Source organism: Camelus ferus, chromosome 4 (assembly GCF_009834535.1).
Source record: "Camelus ferus isolate YT-003-E chromosome 4, BCGSAC_Cfer_1.0, whole genome shotgun sequence".
Lineage (NCBI taxonomy): Eukaryota > Metazoa > Chordata > Mammalia > Artiodactyla > Camelidae > Camelus > Camelus ferus.
In genome coordinates, this window is record NC_045699.1 from 21,613,015 (window position 1) to 21,626,412 (window position 13,398).

Below are 13,398 nucleotides of genomic sequence, written 5' to 3' on the forward strand. Positions count from 1 at the left end.
CTGAAACTAATTGAAAGTTTACAGCAACCAGGCAAAATCTTACTCTAGAAAAAGCACCTGAATTTCAGTATTTAAGGAAATCTCTGTCGAAACACTAGCAGACCACTAAGTTAACAAAACAAAGATTTCAGTGGCCACACATGACCAAGAATATAGACTTTACAAAATTAGTTCACAAAGTCACTAAGCAAACAAAAACCACTAGAGTAAGTAGCAACAGCAAACACTAGGGTTGGGGAAGAATCTGATTTCTAGAGTTGTCACAATGTAATATTCAAAATACCCACTTTTCAACATAGAATTATGAAGTATGCAAAGACATAGAAGGTATGGCCTACACATAAGAGAAACAGACATTAGTAAGAATTGTACCAAAGAAAGCCTAGTAATAATTGGATTTATTACACAATAACCTTAAATCAATTATTTCAAATGTGCTTAAAAAGTTAAAAGAAACGATGAGAGCAACATCTTCCAAAATAAGAAATATAAATAGATTAAAAACACAAAAAGAAACCAAACAGAACTTTTGGAGTTGACATATTCAAAGTGCTGGAAAAAAAACCAAAACTGTCAACCAAGAATTTGATATCTAACAAAAATATTCTTCCAAAATGAAGGAGAAATTAAGCCATTCCAAGATAAACAAAAAGGGGAGAGTGCACTTTACCACTAGTCCTGCTCTAGAATAAAGGCTAAAGAAAGTCCTTCAGTCTGAAATGAAAGGACACTAGACAGTAGCTCAAACCCACAAGAAGAAATCAAGAGTACCAGTAAAGGAAACTGCATACATAAATATAAAAGTCAGTATTGATGTATTTTTGATTTGTAATTCCTCTTTTTTGCTATATGATTTAAAAGACAACTACATAAAACAATAATTATGAACTATTTTGATGGGCACACAATGTACAAAGACATAACTTCTGACAAAAACATAAAGGGGGATGATAGAAGCAACATTTTTACATACGATTGAAACCAAATTGGTATTAATTCAAAATAGATGGCTATAAATTAACATGTTAATTGTAATCCCCAAGGCAATCACTAAGAAAATAACTAAAAATATACAGCACTATGTACCTTTGCATTATACCATATACAAAAATTTATTCAATGTGGACCAAATACTTAAATATAAGAGTTAACACTATAAAATTCTTTGAAGAAAACATAGGGGAAAATCTTCATTATACTGGATTTGGCAATACATTCTTAGATATGAGACAAAATATATGAGCAACAAAAGAAAAAATTGGACTTCATCAAAGTCAAAAACTTTTGTTCATCAAAGGACACTATCAAGAAAGTGAAAAGACAACCCACAGAATGGGATAAGGGGATATAGGACTGACTGCATAATGGTTACTGGATTTCTTTTTGGGGTGATGAAAATATTCTGGAGTTAGTTTTGATGGTTGCACAACACTGTAAATGTATTGAAAGCCACTGGATTGCACATATTAAAATGGTTTAAACGGTGATTTTTAAAAAAATGTTCAATACTTATGGTTTTTCCAAAACACAAAAAGTAGTTGAGAATTCAACTAAGTAGAGAAGTGCGTGTATTTAAAAAATGCACTTCATGAAAAGTTGTGATGATTTTGTTTTTCTTTTTGTCTTATTTTTCTTAATTCCAATAACCTGAAATTAGCCCAGAAAAGTTTCTTTTAAAAAAAGTTAACTTCTGGCCTACATTTAAAAACAGCCGTTTTATTTTACTTGAATTAAAATTTAATTGAATTAAAATAAAATAAAATAAAACTTCCATTTCTTTGAAAAAAAGTAAATAAATTACTTAAAGTAATTAAAATTTAAATTTTAAAATAAAATAAATTAAAATAAAACTTCTGTTTCTTTGAAAAAAAGTATATCTTTCAAAGAAAAATGAGTGGCCTTCTTTATTAAATACTAGTATCAGTCCCAAATGAGATTTTTAAAATAATATACAGTTAACTGCTATATATAATACAGTTTTAGGATTTAAAAAGGTGAATGTAATGTGTCAAATTTAAAAAATTAACAAATATCAAAAAAGTAATTGCTTTTCCTCAAAGCAAACATGTTTAAGTTCTTTAAAATACAAGAAAATAATGTCTACATGAAAGTAAATTATTTTATTTGATTGTGTCAGAAGGTAGCACTAAAATTCAACTCAGCAGGTTAAAAATTAGTTTTATTCTAGAATAACTGGTGCATACCCTGAAAACACATACAAAATATGAATAGCTATAATTTGACTACATAGAATAAACTAAGCTAAAAGAATTTGAATATAACCACAATCATTTTTACTGTACCATGAAAGAGTCTGGACCCTCCTTCTGTACTACTCATAGTTTCTCCAAGATAGTAAAATGCCACTGGATAGTCCACTGTGGCTGGAAAATAAGCCTGAAAACTCTGGCATGAAGACAGGTGGGCTTTACCTCCCGAGGGCTTCCGAGGGACTCTCTGGGCCTCTTCCTTATCACCCATTTTTCTCACCCAAACTTCTTAGAAAAGAGAATTAGCCCAATAATCAATTAGCCCTTCCTAAATTTGCACATCAAGCTTCAAAAGTAATTGGTAATTTAAAAATCACTATACATATAGAAATTTCTAAAGACATACATCAAAATAGTTAACTATCACATCTGAAGGAGAAAAAAAATCCCATAAAGCAAAAGTAAATCTACAGTGGTTATAGGCCAATTCTACAGACATCTTTCTTTCCATATGACACAAAAATCAAAAGAACTGCAAATGACTAACTGTATGATTATAACTACCCTGTGACCATCAGTCTTGATTATATTTAAAATATATATTTTGCTATTCCTCATAATGAAAGGGTAAGGCACAACATTTATATTTCATATTGATGATGGTTTTCATCTGATGTCAAAGTCCATTCTCAAGACAGCAGATATCCAACATTATTTTCCTCTAGCTGGGAAGATGACAAACAATTAGATTTCAAAGGTAACATTAACTGGTATAAAAAGGTATTCCATATATATGACATCATTGATTTTTCCTATACAAAGTCTCATCATACACCAAAAAAAATCTAATCAAGGATGTCTCTTTTCCTACAAATCCAAATTTCAGATTTCTAGCATATATGGATTTTATGTGATTGTACCTAAACTACACTGACTGGCTAAACTTTTTTAAATGGGAAGAAGGAGAAATCATAGTTTCAAAGAACATTACTTAAAAATAGCACTCAGAGTATTAGATTTTTTTTCAGAATGCTTTTGGTGATATGAAATACTGCTAGTTACCTTTAGTATCAAAGAATACAGAGGCTTAGTGTTTCTAAAATGTTAAAACATATTAAATATTAGTTTGCTAATGTTATTTAATATCTCCTTAACAGGATTCGTTTTTAAGATATTTTAAGTAATTTACAAACTATATTACATAAAAAAAGATTCACAAAGTTATTCTAAATATGATTCACTTGTAAATTCATATATCTTAAAACTATGAGGTATTTATATTTCCAACAAATTGTCTATCAAACAATAACAGAAACACATAAATAGTATTTCTCTACTTTTAAATAATGAAGTAATTAAGGTGACATTTTTGAATCTGGAGTGATAACAAAATACACAGCCAGTATTAAGTCAATATTTAATGCACTAAAATTTTAGTTATATCATAATATCCTTATTATGCTACTCATCACTACAAATTAAAAGTCAATTTATCATACAGAAGTAATCAAACTGAAAATAATAGACTATTATTAAATATATTCCATTTCTACTTTAGGAATGCATTCTTACAAGAAGGTAAAATTACAACTTGAAAAACATTGCTGCCTAGTTAAGGTATATGAGTACTGTCAAATACAATACATTATATCTCTATATACGTACATAGGATAGTAGGTCTAAGAGTGGTGAGAGGTTAGACAATGTGGTCAAACATTTTATCATTATGAGACATGTAAGAATCTTAATGACCTTTGGGCCAGTCAGCAAAGACCACAAATAACTCAAGTGCAATTATACCAGTTTGGGGAAACCACTATTTTCATAGTTTTATCAAGGACAGAAAGTGAATTCTGATAAAAATTATGCAAAATAGCATTGTACAATACAAATTTTCAGTCATTTGAAAGGATATTTTTCTTAATTTACTTCTTAAAAGCTACAAAATGAATTAAAGTACTTCATGGTTAATAAAATTAATGACTAGGAGAACACTGTTATAATACTAGTTGAACAATACTAAAGAAAAATTAAAATTATAGTACCTTATGAAGCATATTTTCTATTGTTCTCATATGATTAGCAACACATTCTTTGTCTCTAGAAACAAATTAGAGATAAGGTATTAGTAAAACCCAAGCCTTACTACAACTGTTACACATTTTAGTATGTCACTATTATTGAAAAGTAAGAGTTGCTTCATTGTACTTCTTCTAAAAGTGTAAAACCTAACTGGTATATTTCTACATTTAACTATTATCTTCAGTTATATTGCCTGCCATAAATCAGAGGGAGAAAAATATCTTAAGGATACCTTCAAAGTTAAAAAAGAGTGAAAAGAAAGAAAAAAGAAATCATGATTACCTTATTGATTTAAAATGTACTGAAAAGGCTAAGCTTGTATTCTTTTGGTTTCTAATGAAAAAGACTTAGAAATCTTAGTAATGGAGATATAAATAGCCACACTATGCAAAATAATATTTTCCTTTCTACACAGGCTTTTTGTGCAATAATAATTACACAAAAACCCTCTATGGCCTTGACTAGAAATATGCAAAGTTCCTATTTTCTTCTATAGCTTTGTGTATTGAATTTAGCCTTTATAATAAAATTAAAAGTTTGGATGAAAATGCTGAAGACTAAAATTTAATGGTGAATTATAAATTGAAAACTGTAAATAATGTGTTAGCTCTCCAAATTTCAAATTAGCTTTCTTCAGTGTTATAAAAAGCATGTGCCCATGGTCACATAACACAGACATGACAAATTTTTGAATTAGCAGCAATGTTTTGAAGACACTGTATGAATCTAGAGGTTTTATAATCCTGTTTTCATTAATCTTGGAATTTTCAGTGCTCTGAGACATACTAGAAATTATCCAGGCTAAGAATTCTCATTTGACAGAAGGAAACTGAGACTGAATTAATTCTCATTTGACAGAAGGAAACTGAGACTGAATTAATGACAGCAAAAAGTTGATTTAGTCAAAGTTATATTTTTTAAAAATGACAATTACATATACCTAATGTGGTGGCACAATGTTATACAGCTTTACAATTTTCCAAAAATGTACTTGGGGTTTTCAAACACGCCAATATTGTAGCGTTGTGTAAACTAAGTGTTTTAATTATATGTGAGCAATTTTCCAAGCCTACTGACAAAGCTGTGGACATCCTAGGATTGTAGATTGCCCATTCTGTGATTTAGTTTATAGACTGTATTTATATTTTATATTTATGCTTAATAAGAGAGTTTGTTTCCAAAAGTTTTATATGTACATATATTTACAAATATAGGAATCTAGAATCCAAATTAAGAAAACACTGAGTTTATTAAAATTAGATGTTTCTTTAATCCATAAATAGATTTTCCTTAAGCCATGCTGTTGCACAAAGGACTGGCTTAAAGTACTCCATGAAATTTGATGTGGGGAACAAATAAAAATACCCAAGAGAACTGTTCAATTTGAACTTCAGAGTGTATGTCAACTTGATTACCTGGTAAAAGGAAAAACACTCTCATCACATTTACATAGTCGCCCACTCTGAAAACTGCATATTTTTTTTCCTATTTAACATATTTGAATATAAAGCTATAAAATTAAACGAATTTTCCACAATCAATATGTTTTTATTGCACTTAAAAAGATGCTACAACACACATATTGATTATATACTAACATTGCTTTATGGAAATAATCACTTGCAATAATTTTAGTCTATTATAATATATGCAGAACAAAAATTGGGAGGCAGTAGGGCAGAAAGAGATGAGAAATACGTGATAGAAGAAACTATTCACAACTTAAAGAGTCTTATATCTCATATTACTGAAAATATTGTTTTAAACATGTAATACTACAATCGAGACTAAAATACACACAAAATTAGAGGTTATATAGAAACTTATTCTTTTCTGAGGTTTCTCAATAAAATATACATTTAGTATGTTGAGTTAAGAGTTTCCCTTTTTGAGGATATATCAGAGAATTTCAAAGAGAGACAGCTGTACTTTTGTTTTCTAACACTGTATTATCCAGGGCTAAAACCCAGAGCATGAAAGTAAGAATTGATCTTTTGTCTGTTTTAAGTGATCTCCCCAAGGTCCAAATGCTCACTTGGCTGCCATGCGGAGGGCACTCTCTGCATCATGGATGTTCTCCTCCAGTCGACGCTTGTCCTGCTCCAGCTGGGTAAGATGTCTATTGAGCTGACGCAGAGATTGATCTTTTCTTCTCAGCTCCATCTTTGCCTCGGAGAGACTCTGCAAGCAGACAGAAAACAGAGTTACTTGTCAGCCCTGATAATTAACTTCAATTTATGCCATAGGCTATTAAACAAAGAAGGATACAGACTGACTGAGAAGTAGACTTGGGTCATTACACATCAAGGTTTAACAAATTTTCTGCAAAAATTTTACATACTTACTAATTAGAAATGATAGACCTGATATGATTCTGAAAAATGTTTAGCTGCAAAAACAACTCTATTTTAGTTTTTAAAATACTGCAAGGCAAATACATTCTATTCTTACTAAAAACATCTAATTATAAAAACCTCAGGTTGCACTTTCTTTTAATGATGAAAAACTAAAGATTTCAATGGTAAAAGAACATGAAATTTAGAGTCTATTTAAAGCAAGAATTATCATATGCCCAAAGTGTATGTGTGATTGAGAGGACGGTGGATTAGGATACCTATAAGAGGATGGGGAACCCAAGATTTAAAGTGCCAGTACTGTCTTTATAAATGTGTCTATAATAGTTAGGTTGTCACAGACACCTCAGTGAACAAACAAATTAAACTCCAAAATAAAATTCACTTATTTCCCATTAAAAACTCTCATGTCAGAGATAACAACACAAATGTGATCAACATGTTTCAATAGAGATACAAATAATACTTGCATTTGGAATTATGTTCCATAAATACTTTCCTAGTCATAGAAGGATAAAATCTGTCGACTGATATTTGCTATGTGCTTTAATCTGAAATATTCACTTAGCACAAAAATTTCAAGATGCAAGGGTATACCTTCATCTTGGAACTTTGAGGCTAAAGGTCTTAGAATCAGACACTCTTAGGTTAAAGGAGTATTTTCTAGACTTTACTTTAAATTTTAGGATGTAAAATAATATGGGACTAAAACTCTGCTCATTCCTTTGCCTATTAAATTTCTAGACTATGAGCTTATCAAAGTTTTTCAATTAAGTTTGTGAGATAGTGAGCTAAATAACTGATTTCATACACATAGTATTTTTCCTTCTAAGAGTTTAGCCACACATTAACATCCACAACCAGTAAAGAACAACCAAAATGCAATAATATCACGTTTAAAACTCTTCTAATAATATTTCAATGCACTCACAATAGATAAAGAATTCAAGATGCCTGTATGGAGCTGAAACAATTAATTCATTCTAAATGCTAGTGAATTGAAAGTAATCATCAGCCAAACCACCTATTTTTAAATGCTAAAAAAACTTTAATTCAGTATTTCACTTTTCAAACAATCAAGTTGCTGTCAGACAAACACAAGTTAAAAAATAAAAATAAACAAACTATGACCACTTATTAGATATTATATTTTATTTTAAATCTTTAGTATTAACAGATCTTCAAGAACATCCCACTATGTAAATAGTCACTGATTCAAACAAACTTTAAAAAGACATCAAAGAATAGATTTTAAAAGTCATGCTAAAGTAAATCTACTTATTTTGCGCCAATGTTAAGATATTTAAAGACACTGAAGTACCATGAGATTTCTTTCTTTAAAACATAAAACCCATCTGAGTACTTTTAAAGCCACTATTTCTGACAGATTTTAGGCAATAAAAAATGCTATTTTTCAGATCTGAAGATAAAATTAATGATCCACCACCAGTTACACATAAAGCTTGAGTTCTTTTTCCAACAGAAATAATAGATTTGTGCCAATCCATTCAAATTCTCTTGCTCAGTAATTCTTATGACTAGAGGTGTCTATCAGTGAGGGATATTCAGGATACTGACTCCAGCCTTGCCCAGACTGACGCTCACTAGTCCAATCTGAGAGAACCCATCACCCTAGAATCACTGAAAAACTACACTTGACTTTTCAGCAATTCTGATATCCTTCCAAAGAAGATACAACTCATAGAATTAGAATTTCTACTGTATATCTAAATCTCCTTGTTTCTGTTGGCCTTCATTTTAACCTCTCAGGGGGCAATGGCAGGGAGCCACCAAACTCTCCTAACGCTTGCATTATTTCAGAAGCATAGCTGAATAGCCTATTCTAAGAAAAATTATGGGAAACAGATAAAAAGTGGTATAAATAAAGTGATATGGATCACAATTCCTTACTGTGAAAATGAAGAGATAATAGAGTTTTTGAAAAAAGAATAATCACAGTTATATAACTTATAGACACAAAATTCTCATTTTAAAGAACTGAGGGACACCACAATGGAGCATTACTCATCAATGGATCCTAAGGTTTGTCGTGATGTGTGCAAAACACCAAGACATAGAAAGTGATTCAATAATATGTTTTTTCCCTGATATTCACTGTTTTTGTCTTTGAGGACAAAAGTACAATCTTTAAAAATCCTAACATTGAGCTTTAAAGAAAGAAAAACCTATTTACATATGTGTCTGTGCATGTGTATATATGTCCCATGAATATACTTATGTACCTACACCATATATAATATATATTATACATACATATAAAATTTTAAGTCCAGCTTGTCTTTTCTCCTGTTCAGATTTATCTAATTAAAACCCATGATAAACTTTATGGACTCTAATATTTCCAACCGAATGACTGAAACCAAGAGGGTGTGCCTCTAGGCAGCAAGGCAACAATGATAAGCAGCAGGTTAGCCACTAATTTCTCAACCAGGGTAGATTGTGAAAGTGTGATGTTCTGATATCCAAGAAACTGTTCAGGAGAGAATAGGATAAATCAAGTTTAATAACTCTGCTCCTAATTGTTCCCCCAATGCTCAACTCTAATTACTTGGAGAACTCTCCTGACTGTCACCTGATATTAAGTTGTTGGAGGCTGAGCCTGGAACAGCAAGATAATCAATAAACATTTAGTGGGGAGAAGAATGAAGATCCTGTTAAGCAGTGGGAACCTGCAGCACCCAAAGCCCTTCTGCTCATGAGAAAACCTATGGGACAGCCATAGTGATTGCAAACCAATAATCCAAAGCACTGTTTTTAGGCCTTGAGGCCTTTAGGCAACAGTACATTTGAGGAAAAAAGGTTAACACGGTCACCCTAATTACAGCCCACTTTCACATACTTCATATACAAGCGAAGACAAGCCAATTAGGTAGAAAGGAAGATAAGGGAAGTTTTATTTGTATACTAATTAAACCCCTGATGAAATTAAAGGAAAAACATACAGCTCTGTAATTGTGTCTGAGAAAGGTCACTTCAGGTTCAGTTATCAGAACAGCACAGCCTTGAGATATTTCACTTAATCCACAATACAGCCCTCATTTTGTACTCAGGTCTTAATATTTACCAAAAAAAAAATATTCAAAGACTGATACTGCATTTATCTTTAAACTGTGTTGTGAACAATTTCAGCTGTTAGAAAGTTAATGCTAAATATGATAACAGGAGTTTTTTAAAAGACAGAAAATATTCCACCGACACAAGTACCAGTACCACAAAATTATTTATCAACGATTCCAAGTTTCCACTTCAAATCCAAAATGTCTTAAAGCAAAGTTTTACAACAAAATCCCAAGCTGAATGTATTTCAGAAGCTATTCTGCAATATATTTATTTAATTTCTTTTTAGATAATAATGTCATTGCTCATTTTCATTTACACCTCTCATAGTCCAGGAAAAAAGCCAATGTTTTCACTGAACTCCTCTAGTAAGAAGATATTTTTACATCTGGTTGTTTTCCTAAGATGGTCATGAAAAGCTATTTGCTATTAATGAAAGCTGGCAGGAAAAGCATGGATACCAAGGAAGTAGTTAAGCACAGAGGAAGCTTAGGGACAGACTATAGGATAGATGTGAATTTTAAACTACACACACATTTTTTAAATTTCTTTTTTCTTATCTATAGTTTCTGAAGTTTCTATAATAAACGTGTTACTATTGCATAAAAACACAAATTATTTTCTTAAGTCATACATAATTTCATATTTCTAAAGCTTTAAAAGTTTATTAACGCTAACAATTTTTAAAAAGTTAATTGTGAATATAAATTGAAATTCTATTACTTTGCACCTATGAAAACATTTTGTGCAGTGGAATTTTTAAGTAACAGCTTTATTGAGATATAATTCACACTTTTAAAGTGTACAATTCGGTGGGTTTTACTATTCACAGAGTTGCACAACCATCACCAGTGGAGGTCTCTTTTTGAAGAGAAGTTCATTAAAAAAAAAAAAAACTTATCAAAACAATATGGCTACCTAAATATAGTATGTCTCATTATTTCAGCAAACCCTAATTTTAAATGACACAAGATATACAAGGTTTATTATGTTGTTCAGTAATAGTTTCAAAGTGTAAAATTTATAACATGAATTCCCTAAACCAGAATATCTGATTAATAAGTGTGGTGTTTAATACAAAAGTTAAAATTATCTGAAAAAATGTGCACAGCTGTCCAATGATTATTTCTGGAAGTTAAGGGATCATCCAACATAGTTCTTTCTCATAAGGGTACAGTACTGCACTGCTGTAGACCATTAGGCCAGCTAGGAAGACCAAGCCCCAGGAGATACCACTTCTATAGATTTTTCTTTTGTCTAATGGGAAATATCTATGGATCCACATTCCTACAGACTAAAAGCTAATGGCTTATTCAATTTGGAATAAAAGTTAGTCATACAAAATGAAAGGCAAGACAACAACCCAAGTGTTATAAAGAACTAAGCCACATTTCCTAGGTCAGGAAAAAAAAATCTATAACATTTTTTTCTAAAACTTTACTACTGTCTGACTGCAACTTTTGAATAAACATTCCTAGATTGTGATAAATCAGGCAAAACATCTCAGGGTACTAAAACTAATGTTGGAAAAGGAAATGGCACTGTCCTCAGCCCTACCATTATAACGTGACAACAAGCAAGTTATACTAATCAAGAACTGAGTAGCTGCTGGGTGGATCAAACTATCTACATTGCCATAGAAAGTATAAATTTAAAATGATACAACCATCAAATTTGCAATTGGGTACGCAAGTTAGGGATGAAACTAAAGAATAACATATTTTACAATAAAGTTTGAAAAATCTGTGAGATAAGCAATTAGAGAAATCACAATAAATATATAATAGTAAAAGATGGTAATATGGGGTAAAATTAATACATGAGTAAATTTCAGTCGTGGTATTCTATATTTTATATGGATGATTTTAATTCAAAGTTCTGTAATTTTAAGTTATCTTCCTTAGGGACATTGACTTTTATTGCTCTCCAATAATAATCCTATACAAAACATAAGTGACATTAACAAACTGAAGTTAAAGATCAAATAATTAACCCACTTTGGGGTTGAATAAATGACAGCTCTAGTTAGAACTCACAAGTCTAGTAAGACAACAGATGTGAAAGTGTCCTACAAACTGTAAAAGGCTACAGAAATTGAGTATGTATAATTAATGCAATATTTATACTTCTACATGTAGTGTCATTAGTCTTCTTTAAATCCCTATCTATATGTGGCAACGTATAAGTTTCTATATTATTTCTACATCATCATTTATATATACACACATATATAATAAACATACATAATTTTAAAAAGAACTATTTCTATTGCACATGAAAAAGATAAAAGAACATTGAGAAAAACAAGTGTAAGATAAGTCACTTTTATAAATAGGCCACATGGTAGATGATTATCAAAAACCAAAGCAGACGAGCAGTGAAAATTCACCTTTAAAATTTCAAAGTATGCTATAAGATTTTGCTGTATGATGCTTTGTGATTATTGGTACCATATTCTCCCATGTTCTCTTGAAAATGTCCTCCTAAATTCCATCAACATAAAAGGAAAAAAGTTAATCCTTTTCAGTAAACTAACTGAAAGTGATCAATAGTAAAATATAGTGAAAATAAAAGGAACCTCAGAAAAGTGTCAAAAATGTATTTAACGCTGTTTGTTCCAAGCCTCACATACGTACTAAAAACTCTGGCAGGCTAAACGTGTTAGATAATAATGAGGTAAACTGAGAGAGAAATAGTTAAAAGACATTTTTAAATGACAAAAAAGGGGGGATAATAAAGAGAATTATGAGAGCCCTCTCAGCTGGAAAACACTCAGAACCTAAGTACAGAATAGACAAGCGGTAGTTAGACTTACTGTGACACATGGCATGTAAGCAGTGATGTGGCAGTAATGTTTTCTCAGAGTGTAAAACAAGCTGCATTTGGCTGGACTATAGACCTTAGGTGACAGAAACTAGCTGCAGGTGACAACCATCATGATGCTGCTATAATAAAATCAGCTCTTACATGACCTCTAAGTTCTCTCGGCCAATACCTAAGAAGTGAAGCGATGAAATACCCTAAGTCCCTCTGTTAGACTTTATCAGCTACAGACTACTCGGCAGGTTCCAAAAGCTTCCCCTAGCTGACAGCCCTAGCTATGTGTTGGTCCAAAAAACTGCAGAATTCCCCAGCAATATTTTAAATGAGCCAAGCTATGAATTAGGCTGCAGAAAAATATCATTTACAATTTAACTGCTGTTTTAAAATCATTAGAGAATTACCTAAAACAACTGTCTACTAACAATTGAGAAAATACGAATAATTTATAAAGGGTTCATATAGCTGGGATCCTGACATTTAAATAAAAGGAACTTACTGAAGGAAAAATGTTTCAATTTCAAGAATTCTTTTTGTGATATAACTGAATAATGGGGTAGACAATCCTATATAATAATTAAAATACCTTCACATTTATTTCTATTGTACTACAGAATTTAAATGACTATCTTGAACCCTTGAATATGCTATATATTAAATAGCATATTAAATAATACTAATAAAAGTAAATATCAGTTGAGTAAAAATCAATTATTTGAGAATCTGAAGTCAAATCTAAATTAGAAAAATAAACAGGTTCTTTTAGACTTAAATGAAGAAAAAACAAAAAGTTTATTCTTAAAAAAATTTATTCACTGGATAAATTTTTTGTATTAAGTATTTCACCTCTGATT

General features: G+C 30.9%; 1 protein-coding gene across 17 annotated transcripts in view; it reads right to left on the reverse strand.

Moving 5' to 3' along the window:
- The window catches only part of CCDC171 (coiled-coil domain containing 171), a 488,107-nt gene that overhangs the window by 293,456 nt on the left and 181,253 nt on the right, over positions 1-13,398 (reverse strand). For all 17 annotated transcript variants that reach the window (XM_032477676.1, XM_032477674.1, XM_032477673.1 and 14 more), the window contains 2 exons: positions 6,328-6,473; positions 4,256-4,310 (listed from right to left, as the gene is read on the reverse strand). In XM_032477676.1, the coding sequence (XP_032333567.1) occupies positions 4,256-4,310; positions 6,328-6,473 (201 nt within the window). The remainder of the gene's footprint in view (positions 1-4,255; positions 4,311-6,327; positions 6,474-13,398) is intronic.